General features: G+C 37.2%; 1 protein-coding gene across 1 annotated transcript in view; it reads right to left on the bottom strand.

Annotated features, from left to right (window-relative positions):
- The window catches only part of CFAP46 (cilia and flagella associated protein 46), a 75,719-nt gene that overhangs the window by 33,591 nt on the left and 15,315 nt on the right, over positions 1–26,813 (bottom strand). Inside the window, exons 8-25 of the mRNA XM_057408665.1 lie at positions 25,869–26,059; positions 23,643–23,871; positions 22,335–22,455; positions 19,271–19,394; positions 18,259–18,392; positions 15,310–15,461; positions 14,646–14,779; positions 12,926–13,138; positions 11,519–11,729; positions 11,030–11,179; positions 10,214–10,321; positions 9,216–9,397; positions 7,205–7,336; positions 4,536–4,701; positions 4,239–4,323; positions 3,992–4,130; positions 2,766–2,949; positions 2,173–2,332 (exon numbers count right to left, since the gene is read on the bottom strand). Coding sequence (XP_057264648.1) covers positions 2,173–2,332; positions 2,766–2,949; positions 3,992–4,130; positions 4,239–4,323; positions 4,536–4,701; positions 7,205–7,336; positions 9,216–9,397; positions 10,214–10,321; positions 11,030–11,179; positions 11,519–11,729; positions 12,926–13,138; positions 14,646–14,779; positions 15,310–15,461; positions 18,259–18,392; positions 19,271–19,394; positions 22,335–22,455; positions 23,643–23,871; positions 25,869–26,059 — 2,815 coding nt within the window. The remainder of the gene's footprint in view (positions 1–2,172; positions 2,333–2,765; positions 2,950–3,991; positions 4,131–4,238; positions 4,324–4,535; positions 4,702–7,204; positions 7,337–9,215; positions 9,398–10,213; positions 10,322–11,029; positions 11,180–11,518; positions 11,730–12,925; positions 13,139–14,645; positions 14,780–15,309; positions 15,462–18,258; positions 18,393–19,270; positions 19,395–22,334; positions 22,456–23,642; positions 23,872–25,868; positions 26,060–26,813) is intronic.

Here is a 26,813-nt window from a genome sequence, read left to right as displayed (position 1 = left end):
ATTCCTGGTAGCCTAGCCAGCAACAAGCATATTTGGCCAGCATTCACTTCCAAAACAGGAAGGAGCAATAATCTAACTACAGATGGGTCAGTGTCAACTAAGTCTAGAACAGAGCTCAAGCTCATCCTTAAGTCTGTAACAAGGTATCTTAATGGTTTTTGATGGCAACAACAGAAGATACTCTGCTACTCAATCCTCTCCTTTATGCTGTGTAATTCTAGTTACTTTTCAGTAAACTCTGATGCTTTATGGAAATTCCAACTCTGCTTGAAATTCAGTTCAAAGCCAAGTAATTAGCAGATTTTCAGCTTGAAGTTAAGTACTATAAACACATGGTTCTCTTTCAACATCAAATTGATGCTCTACAACATAAAGCAGACTGCAGTAAGGGTAACACCTGTTACTGTTACATAATCCAGTAACTGTCACAAATGAAGTCACTAAAGTAGCAAAGAAATTGAGTGAATTCTGAGCATGATTAACACTCTATAATAAAGTTAACACACAGTAAAGTTAGGGAAAGGGACAGTTCAGCAGATTAATTTTATTCTTTCATAATAAAAGATACAGATGGCAAGATGCTGGTGGTCTGCAAGATGGGTAGGAAATTTGCTAACACACTGTACTCAGATGGCCAGGATCAATGGTATTTGCTCAGGTTGGCAGCCTCCTGGGATCCCACAGGGACTGGTACCTGTGCTGTTCAACACAGAATCATAGATCATAGAATCATAGAATAGGAAGGGCTGGAAAGGACCTTAAGATCATCCAGTTCCAACCTCCCTGCCATGGGCAGGGACACCTCACACTAGACCATGTCACCCAAGGCCCTGTCCAACCTGGCCTTAAACACAGCTAGGGATGGAGCATTTATCACTTCTCTGGGCACCCTGTGCCAGTGCCTCACCACCCTCACAGTAAAGAACTTCTTCCTTGTATCTAACCTGAACTTCCCCTGCTTAAGTTTAAACCCGTTACCCGTTGTCCTATCTCTACAGTTCCTGATGAATAGTCCCTCCCCAGCATCCCTGTAGGCCCCCTTCAGATACTGGAAGGCTGCTACAAGGTCTCCACAAAGCTTCTCTTCTCCAGGCTGAACAGCCCCAACTTCCTCAGCCTGTCTTCATACAGGAGGTGCTCCAGACCCTGATCATCCTCGTGGCCTTCTCTGGACTTGTTCCAACAGTTCCACGTTCTTCTTATGTTGACGACACCAGAACTGCACCCAGTGCTGCAAGTGGGTTCTCGTCAGAGCAGAGTAGAGGGGCAGGATCACCTCCTTTGACCTGCTGGTCACGCTCCTTTTGATGCAGCCCAGGATATGGTTGGCTTTCTCGGCTGTGAGCACACACTGAAGCCAGCTCATGTTCATTTTCTCATCAACCAACACCCCCAAGTCCTTCTCCACAGGCCTGCTCTGAATCACTTCTCTGCCCAACAGTTGTCCAGTACTTAAAGGGCAGCTACAAAAAGGATAGAGGTTCTCTATTCACAAGAAGCCACACAGAGGAGACAAGGAGCAATGGGTACAAGTTGTACCCAAAGAGGTTTCATCATGATCTAAGAAATAAATTTTTACAGTAAGAACAATCTGTCACTGGCACAAGCTCTCTCCAGGGACATAGTGGAGTCCCCCTCACTGGGGGTTTTCAAGACACAGCTAGACAGGGTGCTAGAGATCTCATCTAGGTTCCCTCTTCCATGCAAGATCGGACCTTCTGAGGTTATTTCCAACCTGAACTGTCCTATATTTGAATCTGATTTTTCTTATTCTATTGTTTCAGTTTCCATTAAAAGTTTTGTAAAAAATTTCTCAAAATGTATGCAGTGTAAGAAGTCCAGCAATCATAACCAACCACATAAAGCTGGGTGGGGAGATCATTAAAGAATAAGTACAAACTTTAAAACACCACAGGACTGTAGAAAACCCAAACAAAACCACTAACAGAAATGCATGAACAGAATATTGATACTGGGACTTTGACCAAATGTGTGATACTAAAGACACTGAACATTCACAGATATATTTAAGCTAGCCTTGAACAAATGACAGTGAATATCAGAGAAAATACAGCCATTACAGTCCTTTGTGGTATCTAAGCTGTAAGTTAAAAACATCTCTTGCGTTTGTTGCTGAGGAATTCCTCTGAAAGATACACACTTCTTACATACCTTCTTCTTGTGAGGATTGCATAGGAAATTTCATACGTAACAAAAGATCTACAACCCAGTCAAGAGGTTTAATAACATCATCATGGGGAAACTGGTTATGGTACAACCATTCAGCAAACTCCATCAGATAATCAACTTTCTGCCATTCATTTTCTTGTTTCTATAAAAGTAATGAAGGAAGAGTTTATTTGTACTTTGTGATGTAAACAATCAAAATTCAACACTGTCCTAACAGAAGCAAAAAATTTGACAGTGAACTGTTTTATTGGCATCACATAATCAGAGTTACGCTAAACAGAATGTAAGAGAAAACTCTACCAGATATTCCTTTTTTTAAATTAAAACTTCTTGCAATTGGCTACTCTTAGCCATTTCAATTTGGCAGGACTCAACTGAACTTTTACTGGATACCAAGATTCAACCATACACAGTTCTCCAACTGAAGAGCAATTTCAAAGTTATAAAAGTAATGGTCAAGTATATGGCCTTCCTACCAGTTCCATTATAGACTTCACAGAACCTGCAATGCCATGAATCACTTGAGAAACATTGTTCTACCAGCATTTGAACATATGAACAATAAACTGACAAACCTGTAAAACAGTGACTCCATTTTGAAAACAGCTTAACTGTCCAACAGCACTTCTAGAGGCTGTTGCCAAGTGACGCCACATATGTGACAAGTAATCTTCACTTTCATCTCTGAATTTCTGAATATCCATCATAAAATTGCATCCCAATCGTGCCTTCACTGTAACCATGTGTTTCAAAAGCAGGCTAGAAAAAGACAAAACAAATTGCAAGTTACTTGTATCTGTACATGTAAAGTAACTTCGTGTGCAGCATAAATATACTAGTTTGCATGTCCTGGGTTCAGCTGAAACAGTTATTTTTCTCCTTCTTAGTAGCTGGTGCAATCCTGTGTTACAGCTTTAGGCTGAGAACAATGCTGATAACACACCAATGTTTTAGTAGCTGCTACATAGCGCTTACTCTAATCAAGGACTTCTCAGTCTCTCATGCTCTGCCAGTGAAGAGGGGCGTAAGAAGCCAGGAGGAAGCAGAGACAGGACACCTGACCCAAACTAGCCAAAGGGGTATTCCATACCACAGCATGTCATAATGTCCTGGGTTCAGCAGGACACATGCCCAGTATATAAACTGGGGGGAGTCACCCAGGAGGTCCAGATCACTGCTTGGGTTGGCCTGGGTATTCGTTGGTGGGTGGTGAGCAATTGTACTGGGCATCACTTGCGTTTATTGTTGGGGTTTTTTTCCCTTCCTTTTATAGTTTTACACCCTCTCCCTTTGTTATTTCCCATATTATTAGTAGTAGTGGTAGTAGTAGCAGTTTTGTACTGTACTTTAGTTATTTAGTTCTTATCTCAACCTGTGGGAGTTACATTCTTTCAATTCTGCTCCCCATCACTCCAGGAGTGCAGGGTGGAAGAAGGGAGGGAATAAGTGAGCGGCTGCATGGTTCTGTGTTACCAGCTGGGCTTAAACCACAACAGGCCTTTTTGGCACCCAACAGGGGGAACAAACCCATGACCCCGAGACTGTCTCATGCTCTACTGACTGAACATAGTAAGCTTATAAACTGACATAAAAAGCCGTAATTCCTTAAATTCAGATGAGACTGTGTAAAAAGTACCCTAGATAATACAGTTTCCATTTAACATAAACGGGTTTACAGCTAGGAAAGAGTAAACATAATATTTTCCCAATGCAAAATAAAATAAAATAAAAAATACTTGGAGTTTTATACTTCTCACTAATCAGGATGATTATTTTAATAAAAAAAAGTCAATCAACTTACAGCCTGTGTCTTGTCTGAGGCAAAACTTGAACAGCTTCACCCAGGACTTTTACTGCTGTCTCCCAATCAGCTTTATCAGCATGTATGTGGAATAACAACCCATATAGGGAGGTTCTTAATGTCAGGTCTTCCTCAGCTCCTTTGAAGTATATTCAAATGCTATATTAATATACTGCACAATTAGAATAAATAGAGTACAAAATAGTGGGGTTTTTTAATCACCAGATCAAGAGAGAGAAGAACATGCCTGGGAGAAAGCATCCAGCTGACAACCCAATATTTTGAAAATCCTTTGTACTCCACTGGTGCAAAGGCAACATTTCCTTCTTCTCCTGAAAAGGCAAAAAAGAAAAAGTGCGTGATTGCCTGCATGTGCGAATGTGTGCTTGGTGAGTGCAGGTAAGTAACCACCCCTGTATTCCCCTTTTAGGAACGGACTCGAAGCATGCCCCCAGAGCTTCAAAGCAAACCAGATTGTTTCTTTATCATCAGTACCAATCACTAATCACAAGCACAAGTAATAATACCTGACAGATATTCTTACCTGTTTATTTTTAGATTCTGCTTCAATTATACTCTTCAGAATTATTTCAGTAGGTTCTTTAAGCTGCTTTCTGTAACGTGGAGAACCTAGCAAATGTAAACATGCATTCCAGAAGTGTCTAGCTGCAAACATTACAAGGGAATAATTTCCGGCTTCACCTGCGTGCCTGCAGAAAGTGGAGCACATCTTAATGAAGGAAAGCTATCACGCTCTAGCCAAAACGAAGGATTTTACTTCTGCAAACGCTGGAGTTTACCTGATCTAGGCACCACCATATATAATCTTGGGAATGAGGGGTTAACATATATGCTTCATACAAAAGATATTTTCCATTTTTGTATACAAACCACCTTCAACCATTCAGCAGAAGTAGCAATAAACAAGTACCATATCGATGGGTTTATCGTATTTCTGTGTAATCTTAGCTCAAGACCCTTCATCTTAAAGTAGTTGAAATCTACTCAAGATGTTCTTATGGGAATAATCTACTATTTTTTGGCTATTGTGTTGATTTCTCACTCCAAAACCTTTAAAAATAGTACAGAACAATTATTAAAATGCTATGTATTTTGCATAGTACAGTACTACTGTAACACAAGAATATACCCCAAATGCCTCTAACTGCATTCAAATTAGTTTGAGCATATTCCATGCAAATGTTACTTTGAATTAATTAAATTTAGTAACTCTCCAGATTGTGATACAACACAGTACTCACTTGAGTGAGAAAAAGCTTTAGAATTTAGCTAAAAATTATGGATTGGTATAAAACAATCACCCATCAAAGAGTTTTAAGATAAAAAACCACAAAAGCCACAACAGGTTTTGAATCTGGAACCTTTGCCATTTTCTCCCATAGTTTCATGATTTTTCAAGTCCATATGCTCACATATCTTAGACTGTAACACTAGACATACTAAGGCTTAAGTTTTGCTCACCGTTTTTTGCATTTGTTTTGAAATGTGTCAAGCTATGTACTTACATATAAATGCACTCAGTCCTTCCTAAAAAAGTGCTTGTCATAACATGCAAATTTAAAAAAAGAATACGGATTTATCCACATTGTGACATGACCTCAGAGTTCTGTCACACTGGCCACTCTAATTTCATTCATCACTCTCTTTTTTAAGATTGTCATGGTTTAGACCCAAACAGCAACTCAGCACCACACAGCCACTCACTTACACCCTCCTTTTTCCCTCCCCAGGTGGGATCAAAGAATCAAAGGAATGTAAAACTCACCAGCTGAGATATGAACAGTTTAATAACTAAAGTACAATATACTAATACTACAACTATTAATGATAACAATAAGGGAAATAACAAGGGGAGAGAATATAAAACTAAAATGGGAAAGGAAAAAAATGCTAACCACCAGTGATGCACAACACAATCACACAGCTTCCATGGACTGACACTCAGCCTGACCCGAGCAGAAATCAGTGCAGTGCATGACAGACTGCAAAATCCTTGATCAGGGCAAGTGCTACTGGGGAACACCTAAAACTTTGGTGTGTTACCAGCGTTATTCCCAAAATAAAGCAGAAACGCAGCAGTGCACCAGCTACTAGGGAGAGAATTAACTCAATCCCAGCTGAAACCAAACAAGAATGGATGAAAGAAAGAAAGTACTACAATGTTAACAGCCTCACATTGGCTATCACATGTTCATTTTCTAAGAGTTCTAATTGCCTACTTTTGCTCGTTTATTTTTTACGAATAGCAAAGAATCAATACTGAAGTCACGCATCATCTACATATCACCTCCTGCACATTCAGGATTTAAAGCAAACTTTCTACTTTGGTTTCACAGCATACAATTCACAATATTGACATCATGCTCTGCAACAGTGGAGACTGAAGACTCATTGGTTGAGGAGTAGCTTTGCTGAAAAGGACATGGGGTCTAGGTGGACAGCAAATGGAAAACCAGCCAGCAGTGTGCTCTGGCAACAACAGCCAAGAGCATCCTGAGCTGTATTAACAGGAACATACAACAGACTGGGAGAATTATCACTCTTTAAGTCAGCACTCTTTAGACCACATCTAGACTACTGCATTCAGTTCTAGGTCCCCCAACATATGCCAGATGTGGACAAACTACAACAAGCTCAGTGGAGGGCCATCAAGATCATTCGGGGAGAGCAGCACTTGCCTTGAGAAGAGAGATTGAGAGTTCAGGGCTAGTTCAGCATGGAGAAGAGTTGGCTTTGGAGGACCTAAGAAGAAGTTTCTTAATAACCTAACAAAGTTATTGAGAAGCAGCAGCCAGATTCTTCATAGTTGATGGCAGGACAAGCAGGAATGGGCTTAAGTTGAAATAAGAAAGGTTCAGAGCATTTATGAGTAAAAACTTTTCCCCCATGAATACAGTTAAGCAGTGAAACAGGTTACCCAGAGGCTGTTCTGTCACCATTCCTGGAGGGTTTCAAGACCAGATAAAGCCCTGGGCTGGTCCTGCTTTAAGCAGGAGTTTGGACTAGACCCCTTCTGAGATCCCTTCTGACTGGATTTTCTAATGACTCCGTGACATTACAAGATCAGCTATGTGGAAGTACTTGATAAATTTACTAACTGTAAACATCTTTCAAATCCTTTGTTAAGCATTTCAACTGTAGATCCCCAAATCTGTCTGGTTTGTATTAGTCTTCTCTCAAAATAAAACATACCAGGCACTCTGAACAAAGGCTTTTGATGCTGCTACATGCAAATGTTTTCTTCCGGGCAAATTTTCCATGATACTCTTCCCTTGTATACAGGCAGTAGTGCTCAACATTTCTTGTCTCATTCTGTTACCAGGCCTGAATAAAGGCAAATAATTCAAGAAGCGTTAGTCTTACAGTGTAAGAACATACCAGTTCCTATTAATGATGCTTTCAAGTTGTTACTAAATAGATGTCCCTAGCTTTGGAAGTTACAAATGCTTCTACTGACTTTTCTTTTAAAATCAGAAGATATTTGAAAACCTGAGCATTTTGTGAAAAGATATCAGATATAAATTATATTTTTCATCACTTTAATGATGATAACTGTGAAATAAGATTAAAAAAAATCATCTGTATTTAGCAAACACAGTTGGAGTTTTCTCCCCATTATGGACTATTGTACAACAAAGAAAATATAAATCCAAAGTCAAACTTACTTGGCAAGCAATTAAAAACATAAATAGGAAAAATTAGACAATTTTTATACTTTCTTTTGCAATTGGTCTCACTTATGTCTGGTAAAGTATGCACAAGGCTCTGGAGAAACTGATTTGGGGCATATTCTACAACATTTAAAAGAATGTAGATTTCAGTCCCAGAGTAAATTTTAAAATGACTAACTAAATAAATGTGATAACTTTGTTTAATACTGATTTTATACAAAAAGAAGTAATACAATTTGCAAGACTTTTTTTTAATGCCTTGGTTACAGTGTGCAACCATATACAGAAATACATGGTATCTCTACCCTGTGGTGAGAACCGTCATGTAGTTATGACTTGTGTCCACAAGAGGACACAACTGTTCTACTGTACAAGTTAACAGCACCAAAAAAAAGTTAAATATTTAACTCCTTTGTCCTGAAGTTGTGCTTCACCATGGGAAGACAAAACTTATCTTCCATTTCTCTGGAAACAGCGTTGACAATCCATGACTACATTTCTTGTCAAAGAACCAGGCATTTTATTATTCACTAGTCTGCAGATTGCTGGATACTCAGCAAGTATTTTCTCAATTTCTGTAATGCTCTGAAACTACATATTTCCTACTAAGATATCTTATTTGGTTTTACATCATTTTCCCATGTAGCAAACGTGTTTTTGAGAATTACTTTTTAGAGAGAAAAATGAGCAGTAAGCTACGTTCAGAGGTTCACGTTTATTTCAAGCTTCCTACATTCCAACAAATTAGTACTAAGTGGGGTTGATTCCTTTTGCTTTTGATAAAATTACATTCTGTTTTTCCAGGAGATTATATTAAAAAACCCAGATGGATTAAAGGATATCACCTCCACCAACAGATTCTTTTGTATACAGATCTTTTTTTTTTCTTTTTTTTTGCCTTTGAGATCAAGATTTAAATTATTACTTAAGATAATGGACTTTTGAAGAAATTCGCCCACATGCATAGGTAGTAATAAAGACCATAAAGACTACCTGACACCAGAGACTGGAATATAGTAGCTCTCTCACTGTCATTCAGAGCTCCATCTTGCTCATGAGCTGTGTAGACCAGCTCAGCACTGCCACAATCTGCATCAGCAGAAGCATTAGAGTCAGGTACTTTTTGCTTGGAAATTATAAAAAGTCTGAAAAGACCATGATTGCCAGAGACCATTTCAGGAAAGCAATGCAGCCCCAGAAGACTCTCAAATGCGTGTGTATATGACCCGTTGATTCACTTGGATAACAAAATTCACATACCTTTGTGAACTGGGTCTGGAGCCACAATCTGGATCACACACTGCCTTTTACTCAGGCTACGATGCAGAGCTAAAACGTCATCTGCAGTACCTAAGTAACTGATACTGACAGAGGCAGTAGAAAGTAGGAAAATTTTGCTTCCACCTCTAACTGTATAGTTTCCTAATAAAAAAGATTCTTTCGCTTTTAATTATGTGATCAGGTGCATTTACCCTTTCTTCAAAACTTAGTTCAAGTATACCACAGTATCACGCAAAATTCCATGTACTTACATGTCACATTTCTTAGCATCTCTGTCATGGAAGAAGTTCTCATCTGACTGCAAGATCCTTTTGGAACAAGCCATCACTGTTTCATAGTCATGTGACACATACGCAAAATATGTAAATCGTGCCATTACCTGCAGTTCCACCAAGGAATCTGACCAACTGCATTCCAAAGCCAATTTCACTAACTAGGGAAAAAAAAAAAAAGCAGCAAACAAATTAAAAAACCCGAAAGTGCTCTTTTCTACAGCACTTACATGGTTACAGCTGTACCTTCCACACAACCCACCTGCACAGAGAACAAGTACACGAGAAAACAATCTAGAAAACCAAAGAGTTACAAGAACATTCAAAATATACGGCAGAGAACCATTGTTCACCTTGTAGTATTATACTAGTGCATGTACATCTAGCTGCAAGTGTGCATGCCTTTTGACCAGCAGTATCTGTCAGTACTTATCACATCTTCAGTCTTCTGAAAATCAATAGAAAAAGACTTCTGAAATTCAGAGCCCCTTTTAGTTAAGCCAAAGATAAGAATGAGAGATAGCACTGTTCTTACAATAATAGTGTTTCATGCATAGTTTCATTATAGGATCCTCCTTGCTCCTTTTGCTTTTGCAGTAATAATAATGCAAATATAAAATACCAATTATGAGTATTGTTAATAAATTGGTAAAAATGAGGCTACTACAGTACTGCTGTCCAAAACTAAGCCATTGAAGCTAAAGCTAACTCATAATATTTGGCATAAATCTGTAAACCAACTTACTACAATTAGATACCAACATATTTATATATATATATATCTATTTATAAGGACACAGATCCTAGTCTGGAGAAAGGACAATGTCACCAGATTCCTAGATAAATGGGGAAATACATCTTAGTCTTTTAAGAAAGCTCTCTACAGAAGGCAGAAGTTAATTTTGCCTCCATCTAAAACTGAAATAACATTGATACTATGCAATTTCTTAAAACTCAAGAGCTAATAAAATAAATACCTGAGGTAAGCTAGGAACAGTGAAATCCATGAGACCCAGGCCATTACACGAATACATTTCTAGACCAACAAGAATTCTTGTCATAGGATTTTGTGCTTCATCATTGTTCTATGCAGAAATAAAAAGCAATGCATTAACAGGTTTTGCTTTTTCAAGTAAAAACTGTTAAGGAAGTTAATTAAGATGAGAAGGTAATAATAACTATATTTGGAATCCCCAAAGACCTCCTCTCTTCATTGTGTCCTTAAATGGAGGATTTTATGTATTTATTTATTTTTAATTAATACTGCGAACTCTAAATTACTACAGTTTTAACATCAGGAAAACATAGCAGCAACACAATGCAGGTAAATTCATGTACTGCTGAGGGATTATGGTTTTATAGTATAATAAAATAAAAAGATAGGAATAAAACTTTACTTATGAACTTACTAGGCCCATATTCTAGATACAGACCGTATTAAATGTTGATATAAAATATAGATGATTTTTCTCATTTTTCATGTAGCCATTTTATGATTTTAAATATATGAATTCAAACCCAACTTTGTTATACAGTCATCATATAGCAAACATTACCACAATTATTCTTGGCAGATAAAAACAGAAGGCAGAGTTAAGAAATGTAGACTCACTGCTATGCCAAATGTAAAGAATTTGCTGTGTTCCGTAAAGATTTATGGGAACTACAGCCAAAATTTATTTTCACATTGTATTTAAATATATAGAAGATACACATTGATAATTCCATTCATAATGAAATTAGCTTTTTCAAAGAAAAGTTTCAGCATTGTGCATGATTCCAGAGCAAAGTACCTCCTCCTCTGGCCCAAGTTTATGTCCAATCTGCTGCTGATTTAACTGTTTGGCTTTCACCCACGTAGCAATGATCTGCTGTTGAGCCGCAATAGGTACTGTTTCATTAGGTGCCATTCCAGTTATCACATTTAGGGCAAATTCACAAATCTGAACACCAAGAATTAAAAAAAGAGACTGAAACACAGGATAAATGTGGAAAGCTTTTTGTATGGAACATGCCATCCATTAGTTGTGTTAAAATTATTGCACATGCATGTCTAAGGCTAACAACATCTCTATAAAGTCAAACCATATAGTAAATAGAACTTCCAGTCCCCAGCTCCAATTGGTAAGGAACTTCAGTGTGCATTTGGGGAGGACCTGCAGTGGAAGAACTGTAAAATATGGTAGCTTATTTTTTGCAAAACGTTTCTATCATTTAATTTATATGAATTATAATATATGACAGCAGACCAAAGATAACTATAAAAAATGAGGGCTTTGTACCTCTAAGGCAGCTTTGATATCAGTAAGTCCACTGGGATCTACTAAAGAAGACTGGATGATATTTGCTTTTTCATGTTTCTTTACTGAAGCTCTTCTGCTTTTGTCTGCTGCATCTTTTTTTATCATCTCACCAAGTTTTGGATTTGGAATCCAACAAAGAATTAAGCCTCGAGCCAAAGCATTACATAACATCAATAAAATCTCAGCACTTCTGCAGAAGAAAACAAAAATCAGAAGTGCATAATGCATCAGATCAAAATAAAAGGAAGTAATAAAGCTTATTACTTTCATGCAATAAACATTACTTGAAAGTCTAGATTTTTTTAAAAAAGCAAAGTTATGGAAGTTACAAAATTTTTTTCCACTGTAAAAGCAGTTAAAATGGCTACAGGCACAAAATCCCACACCAACTCTCATAGTTTCCATCATATTATTTCAGCTTTTTCTATTATTTCTATTTCCTCACAGAAAAAAAAAAACCAAACATATTTATGTCAGACAAACACAATTAAAAATCATTTTTTTTGTTAGTGGGTTGCTATGCATGAAAATAACAACTACTTCCTAAAAAAACACCTAAGGCATAGGCCTCACATAATTCCATTTCTTTATTAGACTGTGGTGTCCTTCAATCAACTGCTGTAACTGCTGTGCTAGAATTACAATTTTTTTTTGAGAAAACACAAACTGAATTACGAGTAAGACATTACTGCTGACACATGCTAACATACATCTCAGCATTAATAAGCAGGTACTACCAATGTTCACCTCTGCACAAAATGTACTTCAGGTTTTGCTCTCCAATACTATTAAAAAGTCTGCTTTGCTGCTGGCCCTGACAGTCTGCCCAGGGCCGAGGTTGCTGTCAAAAATGTGCTACAATTTATAGCGTTTCATTCACAGTAAGACTTCGACTTGAGCATCTCCTCTGTTAATCATTCTCCTATGCACTTACTATGCAACAGGATTTCTCTAAACCACAGTGGAATCTATGTTCCCATTTTTATGGTCTATTAATGTGCACATTTACCCCCCTCCTTTTTCCCCCTCCTTTTCACCTTGCTCTGATTAGACATATTTACAATAATATAGAGTAACGAACCGTATTTACTATGTAATTCAACTTCAGAGCACATGACAGCAAGCAAACACATTTTGAGCTCTCCTGAAAACTCATAGGCTAAACAAATGTTCCTGATTCTTTCTGACTAGCTTAACAAAATGCTATTTTACATGAACATATTGCTATTCCGCAGCGAAGACGAACTAATATTGCGTAGTATAAAGTTCAATGAAAGACAGCAGTAAGTGTCATTCACAGCACAAACTGATTTAGAGTGTTTGTAAAAATATTTTTCCTGTTTTAGAAAACAAAGACCATGTTCATAACCAAACATCTAAATTTACCCATTGTGCCCAACAGTCTTGATGGCTCCAAGAAGAGTGTGCAGGTACTCAACAATTTCCCTCTGTCTTCCTGAAGAGATAAGATGTCTATTGTAGTTTAAGATATACACCACAGCATTGTGAACAATCCAATCTTCATTCAATTCTTCTCCTATTTCAGCTGCACGTTGGAAGTTTTCCATAGCATACTGAGATAAGCAGTCTATCCATAAGCTATAAAGTTAGTATAAAGAAGCTGTTATTCCAAAACTTCAACACTAAGAATAATATCATAAGATTAAATATGCAGCAGCACATCTTAATGAACAACAACAACAAAAATATAATTACTTTTCAGCTGCATTTATTAAGTCTTTCTACATTAAATTATGTTTTGCTTGGATCAGAAGATGACTCAGGAAAGGAACTGGAATCAACGTAAATTGAATAGTCTCGACACTCAAATGCTATCAGATTATAGCTCACACTTCATCCACACAGGCTTTTTAAAATGCATGTGTGAATCCACATAGAAGTGCTAGAAATCATTAAATATCCATGACAGGGCTCGATTTGAATACAGACACAAGGCATTCTACACAAGAGTTAAGGTGTCTTTTTCATTTAGTAACTAAATGTGTTCTTGCACTCAAAGTATCTCCAGATGTTGTGAAATGATAAATTAATTTTTAATAGAATAAGATCTTTTTCATAGACTGTGCAATAACTTTCTTTCCAGTAACTTTTTTCTTATTATTAAGATGCACTTTTACTTAGAAAAAGCAATATTAAAAAACAGTCTCTAATGACGGTACAGAATTGCCATGGTTGAGTCACAAAACCGAAAGCAAAAACTGGCACAAGGTATTACTATGTCAACAATGGTACAAAACACAGTAGACCAAAGTGCTTTTTTCCTACGTGTTTTTTATCTAATTGGGTAAGCTCAAAAACAGCTTAGTAGCAAATTTTGGAACAGAATCCTCATCATCTTTGTCCCTTGTTCCGGTAAGTTCATATTTTTTTTCCCATTTTACTAAACATCTGAAAGCAGACAGTGTGAGAAACTTTATTTAACCTTCAGACCTAATGAACAGACTTAGGAACACAACTCTGACATCCAACTCTTTCAGGACATGATCACGATCACAATAAGGCTAATATTAGCGTGAATGGGAACAGAAGAGAGTTCAAATGTCATCTTCAGAATTCTCCCCTTCTCCTCCTTTGAAAGAAATAATCATGTGAAAAAAAACCCTGACACTTGCTATCCTCTACTCTCCCTTATTCACTTCAGGTATTTGATGGAACAGACTGGTTTTGCAATTCATTCTATGTATTCAGATACTCAGACATCATTATATTTATAGGAGCTATAAAGCAAGACAAAACGGGGTTTGATTTGGGGAAATACAGTTTTAAATACCGAATAGAACAGTCTTAAATGTCAGTACAACACCGATTTAACAGTTTTTAAGGTTGGGATACTAGTTTCAAAGAAATAAATGTTAAATGAAAAACAAAATACACACTCCAAAATGAAAGCAATTGAGAGAAAATTATCTCAAACAATTTCTTTAGATTCTTATCCTTTTCCCATTACCACAACTACTTACAAATATGAATCATCTGGTGACAAGGAATTTTACTAAGAAGAAATAACTTTTGCAATTATCATCTGAATGTGATAATAACTATCTGTTACAGTTCTTATGTCTTTTTATATATTTATGAAAAGCACCTGTATGTTTTCCATTCTGGATCACTTTCAGACAGATATGAAACATATTCTGGATGACACTGACTTGCATCTTCTGGAGGTACAGCATGATCATTCAGCTCAGTTCCCTGCAATCTTAATAAATGAACAGTTGCCTGGAAAGATACACAGAAACACATTTTTTATCCAGGTTATCCTGGTGAAAATAGACTGTGACTTAGTATTAGTGTTGTTACCTCTTCAAAAATCAGAAAATACAAAATGCTTTTTCAGATGGTGTACAGGCATGCACAACTGCATGGAATACAATGTAAAATACTTCATCATCTCCCAATTGTCTGTAGATAATTCTACTAAATAATTTAATTTTGAAAATTATATATATATATATATATATATATACTTTTAACCATGCTGGAACTTTAAGGATTCAGAAATGTCATGTCAAACATTTATAGCAGAATCCCTTGTAAAAACGTATTATCACCACCTGCAGTGATTATAGCTATAGTTACTTTCATAGAGTATTTTGATAAAGATGCTTCATGAAACAACTTCTGCCTTTAGTTCCTGCGGAGATAGTCATTAAACAAAAATTCCAGTACTTTAAGATTTATACATAAAATTATACATAAAACATAGCTAAATAAAACAAACATGAATGACAGCTGTGCAAATTATTTACCTCTGCATTAATGAATCTTATTTCTGCTAATATTCTTAATAAATCTCTTTCAAAAGAGAAGGATTTAGTAGCTAGTAATGATTCTACTGGTAAGCTGTCACCTTGACCATCATCCAGCACAGCTGTAGTAGCTTTCTTCTTCTGTGCTAAAACTAAAAAGACAGAATTCCTTTATTTTTATCAGGCAAATCAGAAAAAAAAAATGTCCATTTTAAAATGTAAAAATTTCTCCATGTCCTTAAATCCGCAAGACTTAACAAGTACAGATTTAAAATTGTTTCATTCACTTTTTTTCATCAGTACAATCTATTGCACTCAAAGCCTGTTCTTCTCAAGCAGTGCTGAGGTATCAGCTACCTGTGATATTGCTGCATTTGTGCATCAACTTCAATATTTGCAGTAAAAAACTTGCTCCAGTCATAACATGCTTACTGAGATTACATTAAGATGAATATAACTCATGGTCTCTAGTCCAATTTTATTGCATCAATGAAAGGAGAGTGCTGAGCATTACGTAGTGGATAGAATCTCAGCATTTTAAAATCATGGATGGGTTTCACTTTCTGGCAATTTACACATCATAAGAGAGAAAAATAGCATTATTTTTTCTTTTGTTTAATAATGAAGAGAAAGGAACAAAATTATTTTGATATAAACACAAAGTAAGAGCATAAAAGCTGTCATAGTGGGTTTCCTCTACATTGCTGGCCAACGGTGGGTGTTTGAGGAAAAGTAGGATACACAAAGCTATTTTCAATCCTGGTCTACCTTCACAGTTTTTCAGAATCTGCATGCAATTTCCTGAACCAGAGCTTCTGTTTGACCATCAGGTTCAATACTCTTTGATGAATCTGACTTACCAGTTTTTCTCTAATTTTTTAACCATACTTCAATATTCAAAAATAAACTTTTAATTTTGGTTAAAAAGTAAAGCTTTTGTTTTCTTAAAACCTCCAGTCTGATAATTTGAGTGGATTGCTCCTGGTGCCTAGACCAATCACACATATTCAAATTCTCCAGACAAGCCATGTTTTGTCTTTCATCTCTTTTCCAAGCTAAAGGGAAAAAGAAGTACTTACTAGAAACTCAAAGCAACCACGTACCCACTATGGTAATGGAAAGATCATTAATAGGAATTGGTATGTTATTTTTCTCTAACTCTAGAACATCTTGAATTAGGTGCCTTTGTTCGGGCCTGACAACCCAGCAAGCCTCTGTAAAGGGTCTTCACAATACTACTTTTCCCCTATCCTCAATATGATATACGTAAAGAAAACCTTTCATTTTTCTCACGCACTAATCCGAGAATCAGTGAGTGGTTTGTGTTGGAAGGGACACAAACTCACAACTTCCAACCCACTGCACTGCCAGGGGGAGGGACACCGTTCACTAGAGCAGGTTGCTCTGTCCAACCTGGCCTTGAACACAGCCAGGGATGGGGCAGCCACAGCTTCTCTGGGCACCCTGTGCCAGAGCCTCAGCACCCTCACAGGGAAGAGCTTCTGCCCAAGAACTCATCTCAGTCTCCCCTCTGGCAGGTTAAAGCCATTCTCCTTGTCCTGTCCTTACAGGCCTTTGCTCAAAGCCCCTCTCCAGGTTTCTTGTAGTAAAGAAAAATGACATGGAGCATGAAAATGAATGGTGCAACAGTTCTCAGAGAACTCCAGCCAATCATAGCTTGCTTTCCTTGCCTTGAGCGTCTACAAGCCTATTCCTGTTTCAAGCCTGTTCATGTTTCATTTAACTGCAAGGAGCTATTTCCAAACTAGAAACTGTACAGAACAGATTACCTCAACTGCCCATCAAATGCAACATTGTCTCCTTCACGCTGACAGAAACACCTAACGCTGAGTGGCAGTATGAATGGGTTTCCAGGAGGCTGTTCTTGAGAATGCTGACTTATGGTCAGAGTTAGTGCTGGATTTCTGGTGACATTCTTCCTCTGAAAGCATCAACCAACTTCAGCAACCTCATAACAAACTTTAATTGAACCATTTGAAACACTTCTAAACAGAGAGGAAGAGTATCTTTATGCCCTGCCTTCCCAGGAAAAGACACAGACGAAATTACAATTCCTGTAAACTTTCAGAGTATGAGAAAGACACTTTTACCTTGGAGATGGAAAACTTGTGAAAGAAGAACATACCAGTTCCTATTAATGACTGGTTTGGTGCATAGCTGCCCAGAGGTCTTGGTAAGTACTTTATTTTCCCTTTAGTTTGGAGAAGAGATGAAAGACAAAACACGGCTAGTCTGGAGATACAAAATTTGTGACAGAAAACAGGCAAATTAAGCCATATTTTAAGTGGACCTTGGAAACAATCTAGAGAAAAATGTGGAAAAGTTTCAGTTAACATTGGGTAGGAAAAAAAAAAACAACCCAGCCAACAGGCTGTGCACTAGAATTACATCGGTTCTTAAGGTTTTATGAACTCCCACGCAAAAAAAAACACTTTAACAAGATATATGTAAGGAAGCAGCTAGTGGTTTGAAAGTGCTCTTTCACTGAGTTCAGAATGTGTGTTCGATTTTCAGTAGACCCTCAAGAAAGAAGGCACAGACAAGGTCAGATACCTCAGAGGACCACTAATAAAGGAGCAAAGGGTAAAAATGTTACCACATGAGCCTCATACAGAGTGACTGATAATCCATTTTCTTCAGTTTCCTCAGATAATTAAGTATGACAGAGACGGGTAATATGGACCTAGATGACCATTAGGGAATGAACCTATTTTCTTAGATAAATAAATTTCATACAAGTACTTTTCTTTTGCACCAGTGAAACACTTCTGAAGGCAGAGTATGGCTTCAACAGAGAACATCCTGACCGACTTCAGATCCATCCACAGGAAGGAAAAAAAATAGTAATATTGAGTGACTTTTTCAAGTAACTCTAATAAATGAGGGAAAAGTTCCTCTCACAACATTTGGAATAATTTGTTCACTTACTTTTTTTATTAGGCTTTGCTACCTTCCTAAACAAAGTATCATCATACCAGAGACAGAATCTGCACGCTGCACGGCAGACATCCCACACTTCTTGCTTACGTGCAACTTTTGCCAAATCTGCCCAAAGTCTAATTCTACCAAAGAAAAAGCATACATAAAATTACTTCATAAGCAGGATTAGCAAGAACATCATGTCACTAACGATGGCCATCATCAATAGAATTTTAAGTCTAATAAAAATTAATAAACGGAAGACTTCTTAGCAGGAAAGCTAATACTATTACTTTATCAATCTAAAAAAAATCCCCTCAGCATATGAAGAGTGGGTCAAAATTCTTGCTTTGGATAGTAACCCTACTGAAATTTCATAATGTGTGTGACACCCCTATTATCTATCTTGCAAAATAAACTAAATATTTCAAAACTGATGCTGAGAATTTCAGAAAACAAGTCTTGAAAACAAGTTTGGGTTTAGCATTTTTTAGAAAACAATTTTAAATTTCCTCACAGGAATTTTTAGGGAGGAAAAAAAAAAAAAGCAAATACCTCCTTTTAAATCAAGAATGATAAAACAAAACCTTTGATTTTTCTACAAACTTATCTTCCTGACTCAGAATGGACAACTTCATTTCTTTGTTAAAAAGGTTGTAGCATCTGATATGGTACAAGGACCTAAAACCACACTGCAGCAAACTTTCAGTTGTTCATCAAGTTATTCAGTCTTCCAGCCTTAATCCACTCATTTTCTGTGTATTCATTTCACACCAACAGTTGTTTTGTGCATGTGAGAGACATTAGAAGCAGCAGAAGAATACTGTTACACAGAGCATGTGAATGTAATGGAACTTTTGAGATAAATTTAAACACATGCTTAAATGCTCTGCCAGGTCTGACTCAAGTATTCAGACTCGTAATACAAGGTGCCATCAAGTAACTTAGCTGCAGTAAGAAACTTTCCAGTTAGACACTTTTACACAAGATGAAAGAGACACTTCTTGACTATAGGAATTACCTCTCTCTGTCATTTCCACTTCTCAGGTGTTTCAAATGTTCATCAACTTTCTCCACACTTTTAATATGATGTTGTGCTTTAGCACAGAGGTAGCTTATCTGACTCCTACTTTCACCTGAGGAAACTTAGCAAAGACAAAAGAATTTGAAGTAAATTTTAAGTACAAGATATTAAAAAGTCCACATGAAGGGTATGCTTTTTAGAATCATAACTGGTTTCTGAAACACATAAAATCCAGCACTTTTTTAAGCTCTTCAAGCTTTCCCCGAACCAACCAACTAACATGAAAACCAACCCCATCAGCATGAATTCTATTTTTTCTGTATGTTCAGATATAGTTGTCCATACAAAAACTGATTTAATCCTTGTTTGGCCCTCAAATATCTCACGTTGTCGTGGTTTAAACCCAGTCAGGTAACTTGTTCACTCACTCCCAGTGAGTGGTGCCGAGCTGACAACAATCAAGGTCCGTGTCCGTCTCCCCCCCCCCTGCACCGGGGCTCTCCCCTTCCCCGCTCCCGGAGGAACGGGGAGGAGGATCAAGAGAGTGCAACTCCTACGGGTTGAGACAAGAACAGTCCAGCAACAAATCACCACCGCTACTATCAGCTAAAACAATGATAAGGGAAAATAACAAGGGAAGAGAATACGATACCACCGGCCAAGAAAACGAGTTCCACCCGGAAGCTCCTGTCCTTCCGGGTAACTCCCAGTTACCCCCCACCCCGGCCATGACGTGCTGTGGTATGGAATACCTCCCCGGCTAGCCCGGGTCAGGCGCCCCGTCTCTGCTTCCTCACAGCTTCCCCTCCTCCCTGGCAGAGCATGAGCCTCACAGAGTCCTTGGTCAGGGTAAACATCACTTAGCAACAACCGACAACATCGGCTTCACCAACACTGTTCTCAAACTAGAAGTCAAAACACAGCACTGCACCAGTTAACACAAAGGAAAAAACATGACTGCTACTGCTGAACCCAGGACACACGTACACCTCTTTTCTGACGGAACATGCATTGCTCTAATGAGCCTCAGTCAAGAGTAAAGGGATGAAGTTAACACATAAAGTTCACACTCATGTTAAATTTTAAGTACACTTAACCTAATCAAACACATTTTCAATCAATATTAAAGTTTGTTGTTCTGTTTTAATTTGAGAATACTGACTTCTGGTTTACTTCATCAACAGGATACTGGGCAAAAATATTAAACAAAGATATTACCAACACAGAATAATGATACAAGGGAGGAAGAAGCTGGCTTGCTGAGGTAGAAAATCCCTTCAGTGGTACAGATACATCAAAAAGAGGTATTTTTTGGCATGTAATGACATAGAAGAGATGGTTTACATTAGAACACAAGTAACTTTGATATAACTGAGAAATCCAATGAGTTTGGGCATTCACTCGAATCTAAGACATCTAAGACATCTCCCTAGCACAATGAAGACTGAGTAAGTTTTAACTTCATCCTCAAAATATTCACCAAATAATACCAGAAAATACATATATTTTTGGCTTTAATATATATATCTGCAGGTTCACTTACATTCATATACAATGAAAAGAGAAAGGTGTAGCGTTTTACCATTCTTGCTAAAAATGTTTTGAAATGCTTTATCTAGCATATAAGGCTGTGATACTCATAGATCAACTGACAGACAACATTCAGTACAACGAGCGATGACAGTATTATAGTGTAAGGTTTAAGGGCAAAGAATTGTGGATTAAAAATGTACACTTTTCTCTGGATCTGTGGGTACAATGCTCTCTAAATTAGGCCAGCACATACATAGGCAAAGAATGAAATGATGATTTACAGGTTTTATGCAACTTAAAAGAAAAAATCCCAAAACACCTGCAGATATGATGTCCTGTCCTATGTGTGTTTCAAAAATACAAGTTAAACATATATATATTCTTACCCTTTCAATAAACATGTTTCAGTTTGCTGTAACTTAAGAGAAACTTAAATGGGTTTCAACTTAAACAGGGGAAGTTCAGGCTGGATATAAGGAGGATGTTCTTTACTGTGAGGGTGGTGAGGCACTGGCACAGGTTGCCCAAAGAAATAGTAAATGCTCCATCCCTGGCAGTGTTCAAGGCCAGGCTGGACAGAGCCTTGGGCAACATGGTCTAGTGTGAGGTGTCCCTGCCCACGGCAGGGGGTTGGAACTAGATGATTTTAAGGTCCATTCCAACCTTAACCATTCTATGCTTCTAAGTGTCATAGAAAGATCAAAAAACATTCTTCAGATGACAGCCTCAGGAACACCTTAAATCTTTCAAAACAAAATCTTACAAAATGTTATCTCAAACAGGAATATTTTGATAATAGCTGGTTTGGAAGCACAGGACTCCTGGAGCATTCCCTCCTCCAGCATTATCTCTACCCTAGGAGTACATGGGGTATCCTCAGAAGGTTAACTGAGTCACACACTTGCTATATTGCCAAGACAAGACAAAACAATTCAAGCAGTCTGGAACATCTGTTCCTTGTCCACTGTTGTTCAACAACAAGCTGTATTGTCATAAACTGAAGCAGTTTGTGGCATAAGAAACATGCCTATTTATGATCCATGTTTTAGAAAGTAAGTAATTCATGCCTAGATCTGCATGCAAAACTTGATCTCTCAAAAACAAGATTTTGGACTAGAAAGACAATCACAATATAGAATAAATACCCAATATTGTATGTAATTAACACAGAATATCATGGGGTGAACTTTGGAAAGTAACATTTAAAACTGACCTTGGGTAAGAACATTCAGGAGTGGCACAGTGAAAATAAAGTTACAGCCCAACAGCACAACTTACACACAGCAATAAGATTCAGATTAATTCAGAGGGAAAAACAATAACATTTCCTCTCCCAGTCTCACAATATAAACCTTGGATCCCTACTGAAATTGACAGGAGCTTTGGCACACAATTCAGCAGAACGTCACTTCACCCGTATTGCAATAATCTCTACATATTGCCACTATATACTATGCTCAACACTCAAGACTGTGCAAAGCTGTCAATGTCAAGTGCACTGACTTTTAGTCACATGTATGTACATTACCTTTAGCTTCATTTTCACTGTCAAGCACTATCTGAAATGAATCAGGAGCTAGTGCAAGACCTGCATTTATAAGCAGGGATCTCTTTTGTCTTGCATTATCTTTCTGCTTTCCCCTTTTAACCTACGTAAAAAAAGAACTAATTGTTACAAGGTTCATTTTTATTATTTTCCTATTTGTATATCTTATTTATTAAACATAACAGAATGCAGATCATCTAACTTCCTACTAACAAAAAAATACCTATAGGAATTTTGTATTTTCATAGATCTTATCATTTTGCAATAATATTGCTGTTGAAAGTGACTGTAGAACTTTGGTTCGACCTTGTCATGAACACATCAAAGATAACTGAATATGAAGTACAATTCAGGCTCCTCATGGATCTTTACAGTATATTCCTCAGTGTATAACCTGTCATGTTACACTTTCTTAAATAAAGAACAGTACCTATTTAGAAACCAACAGTACCACATCCATTGTGCAATAACTAGGAATTGCTACAAAATATTAAGAACTCCCTTGTCCATCAGAATTAGCTACAGTTAGAGGAGGTGTAAGTGCTTTTTTAAAAAAAATAACATTTAAACAGAGTAACCTTGCATGAAAATGGCATTAAAACTAGACCAAAAAATCCTCAATTTTTCTTTGTCTTAACAATAGACATATGCACTCACCAGCAACCTTCCAGCACTGATTTTAAGTTCAGTGAACACATCTTAATTTCTGTGAATATTCCAAAATGTTGTATAGATTAAAATTCTTTTTGACAACAATCAGCAGCCTGATTTTTGTTCAGGTGCTGAGGCATCACAACAGAATTACATGCAATAACTCTTGGCAATGACTACACTGTGACTTTAAATCGTATTATTTAGCGTCATTTGTTAATGTAACATAATACTGATTTATTCCCAAGCCAGTCAGGATGTTTAGCTACTTGGCTACTGCTCTTCTCATTAATTAAAATACTGTTCCATGCAATGAAATCTGACTTGTTGACAATTATGAATAAGCCGCTTCTTTGCTGATATTTTTGCTAATGAGTAACTTCCCCTCTCCCCCAAGAAATAAGCTTTGAGTATAACAGGAAAAAATCCTCTATTGCAATCTTCAGAGTGTGAAGCATCATGGCCACCACAGTGAGAAGTAGAGATTTTCAAGGCAGCCAACCAATGCTAATTTGCTGAAAGCAAGATGATACTGGCTACTAATATGCAGTTCTACCAAACAGCTGACTTTCCTCTGGAAGAATTTGATAAGCAGACCTACTATTTCAGCTACGGACCTTATTCTTCATGATTACATACCTGTTCAATCATCATTACTGCCCGATCCTCTAGACGCTCAGGTGACTTATACAGCATACTGTACACACGAAGACGGTTAAAAGCCAGTCTTAGATGTTCTTGATACTGCCCACAGTTGTTTAGATGTATAGCTTTTTGCAAATGTTCCACAGCAGCCTCTATTCTGTCCCCATCTTCTTCAATACGAGCTACTTCCATATGAACTTGGCAACGCAACAAAACCAACACGCTAAGGAACACAAATTTAAATGGAAACTGTTAACATGAGACAAACTGAAATTCCTAGACCTAAAAATTACCCAAAGTAAAACTCAACAATTAAAAGTCACTCCAGCACTTGTCTCAATCATTTTAAATATGCCTTTTTAAAAATGGCTTAGAACATTTAACTGCATTTTACTTGCATGAAAAAACACAGCCATGACAAAGCACCACAACTTGTAGCCTAACTGATCTTGTGTGTTAGCAGAACTGTTTTTCAGTACCAACACTAAAGTTACCACTTAGGTACGAAGTGAAGTGAACAGATTTTCAAAAGAATTTATTAACTAACTGCCAGAGGGAGCACGATGAACTGGACAATGGCCACTTTTGATCAAAGTTCACTCTTTGTTCCTAACATTTATGTAGAAGCTAATACTTTTAAAAAAATCTAGCCCTGACTAGCTAAAAAACCTAACCCCTTTTACAGATCTGGCTCACCAGAGGCACACTCACTGCAGGCAGTGTCTTTGCCTAGACCTTACTGAAACCACTCCATGAAGCCAGCATATTTTCAGTAAGGACTGTGTGCTCTCCAGTCTCAGGTACACTGTGCTCGCTTAACCAGCATGTGCCACAGGAAGCTGCCCATGACAGCTCCGAGCTCTACATGCTACCTCTGATTATTTCCAGGAAGAAAGAAAAAAAAAAAAAATCAGATAAATTAAGGCAATGTTATGAAAACTAGAACAGAAGGACGGTTTTCAAGGCTATCAAGGTTGGACGAGGCCTTGGGTGATATGGTTTAGTGGAAGGTGTCCCTGCCCACGGCAGGGGGGTTGGAACTAGATGATCTTAAGGTCCTTTCCAACCCTAACTATTCTATGATTCTACGATCACATATCATGACAAAGAACGAACGTATATCTACATTAGAGCTAATCTGACCAGGCAAGTGTCACCCTTTTACTGCAGACCAAAGTAGTTACAATTAATGCTACAATCAAACCAAAAATGAAGACAGGCAAATTAATAAGGACAATGACTTCACACAATCTCTAGTGACACATCAGCACTAAAGACTGGGTCTACTGGACTGTTAGGAATAGACAGAAAACAAAAGCCAAAGACCTAACCCCCCAAAAACCAGACCTGCAAGCTTTAAAACAACTGTCATTACTGACATTTAGTATAAATATCAAAGTCCTGTGTGCTGATATTGCACTCTTATATGGAAAGCGTAAGAAAAAAGTATAGAAATACAACATAGTGGGTTTGCACATTTGTATATATGCATCTTCAGGCTTCAGGTTTTTTTCAGTGATGTCCAGTGATAGGACAAGGGGCAATGGGTGTAAACTGGAGCATAGGAGGTTCCATGTGAACATCAGGAAAAATTTCTTCACTGTGAGAGTGACAGAGCATTGGAACAGGTTGCCCATGGGGGTTGTGGAGTCTCCTACATTGGAGATATTCAAGGCCTGCCTGGACAAGTTCCTGTGTGATGTACTCTAGGTTACCCTGCTCTTGCAGGGGGGTTGGACTAGATGATCTTTTGAGGTCCCTTCCAACCCTTGGGATTCTGTGATTCTGTGATTATGCAACTAAAAAATTACATTTTTAAAACACTGAAAATGTATTACTCACCTTCCTCTGTATTACCAACTACTTTTCTGCTCAAATGACAAATTGTTTGTCACTAGCTCTACTCCAAAAGTTATGATCTTTGTTCTTAGTAGCCGGCCTATACATATTTTGATTTTGATTAATGGTATTTTTCAATTCCTAATAAATTCCAATATTTGCCATAGGCCATTAAACAGTGTGAGATTTTGCCTGAAAGGAACCTCTTAAAAGATTCATGAGGAACCATGCACAATACACAGACACTAATTTATTAGAAGATAGAGGAAAGTTTTCCAAAACATTGACCATCATAAAGCTTGAGCTTTGAAATAAGTTTGATACTCAGTCATTAGACCTTTCAAAGTAAAAATTTAGAAAGTACACAGCATAGAAGGATACCTGTCAATCTCTTCAAGGACATCAGCAACTGATATCAATGGCTTTCGTACACATTGATGCAAATTGTGCTGTAGTAGTGGTAAGCACAGGTTCCACTGGGTTGTACAAACAACCTGGATCACATCAGGATCACCCAATCGAACTGCATGTTTTAAAGTTAACTCAAGATTTTTTATCAATTCCAGCTGAGCCTACACAAATGAAAGATTCATTAGCAGATATTGCATTTAATGAATATAACTTCTTACATGTTCCTCCAAATTTTAATTTTAGGACTGTTTCCAATAGGAAGTAGCCCTTCAGTCAGCAGACTTTGGGAACTTTGGGTTTGGGTTTTTTTTTAATAGTTATTGCTAACTAAGGAGTATTTCTTTTACGTACTCCTCTCTGTTACTACATATTTCAGGCAGAAGTCTGTCAGCTATTCCCCTTTCTTACGGTAAACAGAAATTGATCATTGTGACATATTTATGAATTCAGATTTATTATTTTTTTAATACCAAGCTACAAATGCAGTGTAGGAGAGGAAAAAAAGAAATACTATGAATGGGATTTGCCATACTGTCAAATAAACCTGGTTCCTGCTAAAACTAAAAGCAAAATCTTATCTACAGTAACAGACACTTGATAATTAGCAAGCTCTTTTTAGAGTTTATGTGATTAAAAACATTTTTTAAATTTATTTAAATATTAATTTTATTTTTGTTTTAATTTAAAAAAAGCCACCTCTCCAACTGCAACCCTCTCTTACACTGTGGTAGGAATTTTTAGAAATACCTAAATATCTGAATATCCTATTTTTTATTTAAGCACTATTATTAGTATTTAACATTATGAGGAATTCATTAGATTGTTTTTTCAAAGGTGAAAGGGATTTCTGAACTCCAAAAGGTACTCATAGAGAAGAGTAAGTTTATGCACTATCAATTTCCATGAAGCATATTC

This window comes from Pezoporus wallicus, unplaced genomic scaffold (genome assembly GCF_028554395.1).
Source record: "Pezoporus wallicus isolate ANWC-B61680 ecotype Strahan unplaced genomic scaffold, APGP_CSIRO_Pwel_v1 contig_13954, whole genome shotgun sequence".
In the NCBI taxonomy this organism is placed as follows: Eukaryota; Metazoa; Chordata; class Aves; order Psittaciformes; family Psittacidae; genus Pezoporus; species Pezoporus wallicus.
The sequence above is the reverse complement of the archived record's forward strand: the minus strand, read 5'-3'. Positions and strand labels throughout refer to the sequence as shown.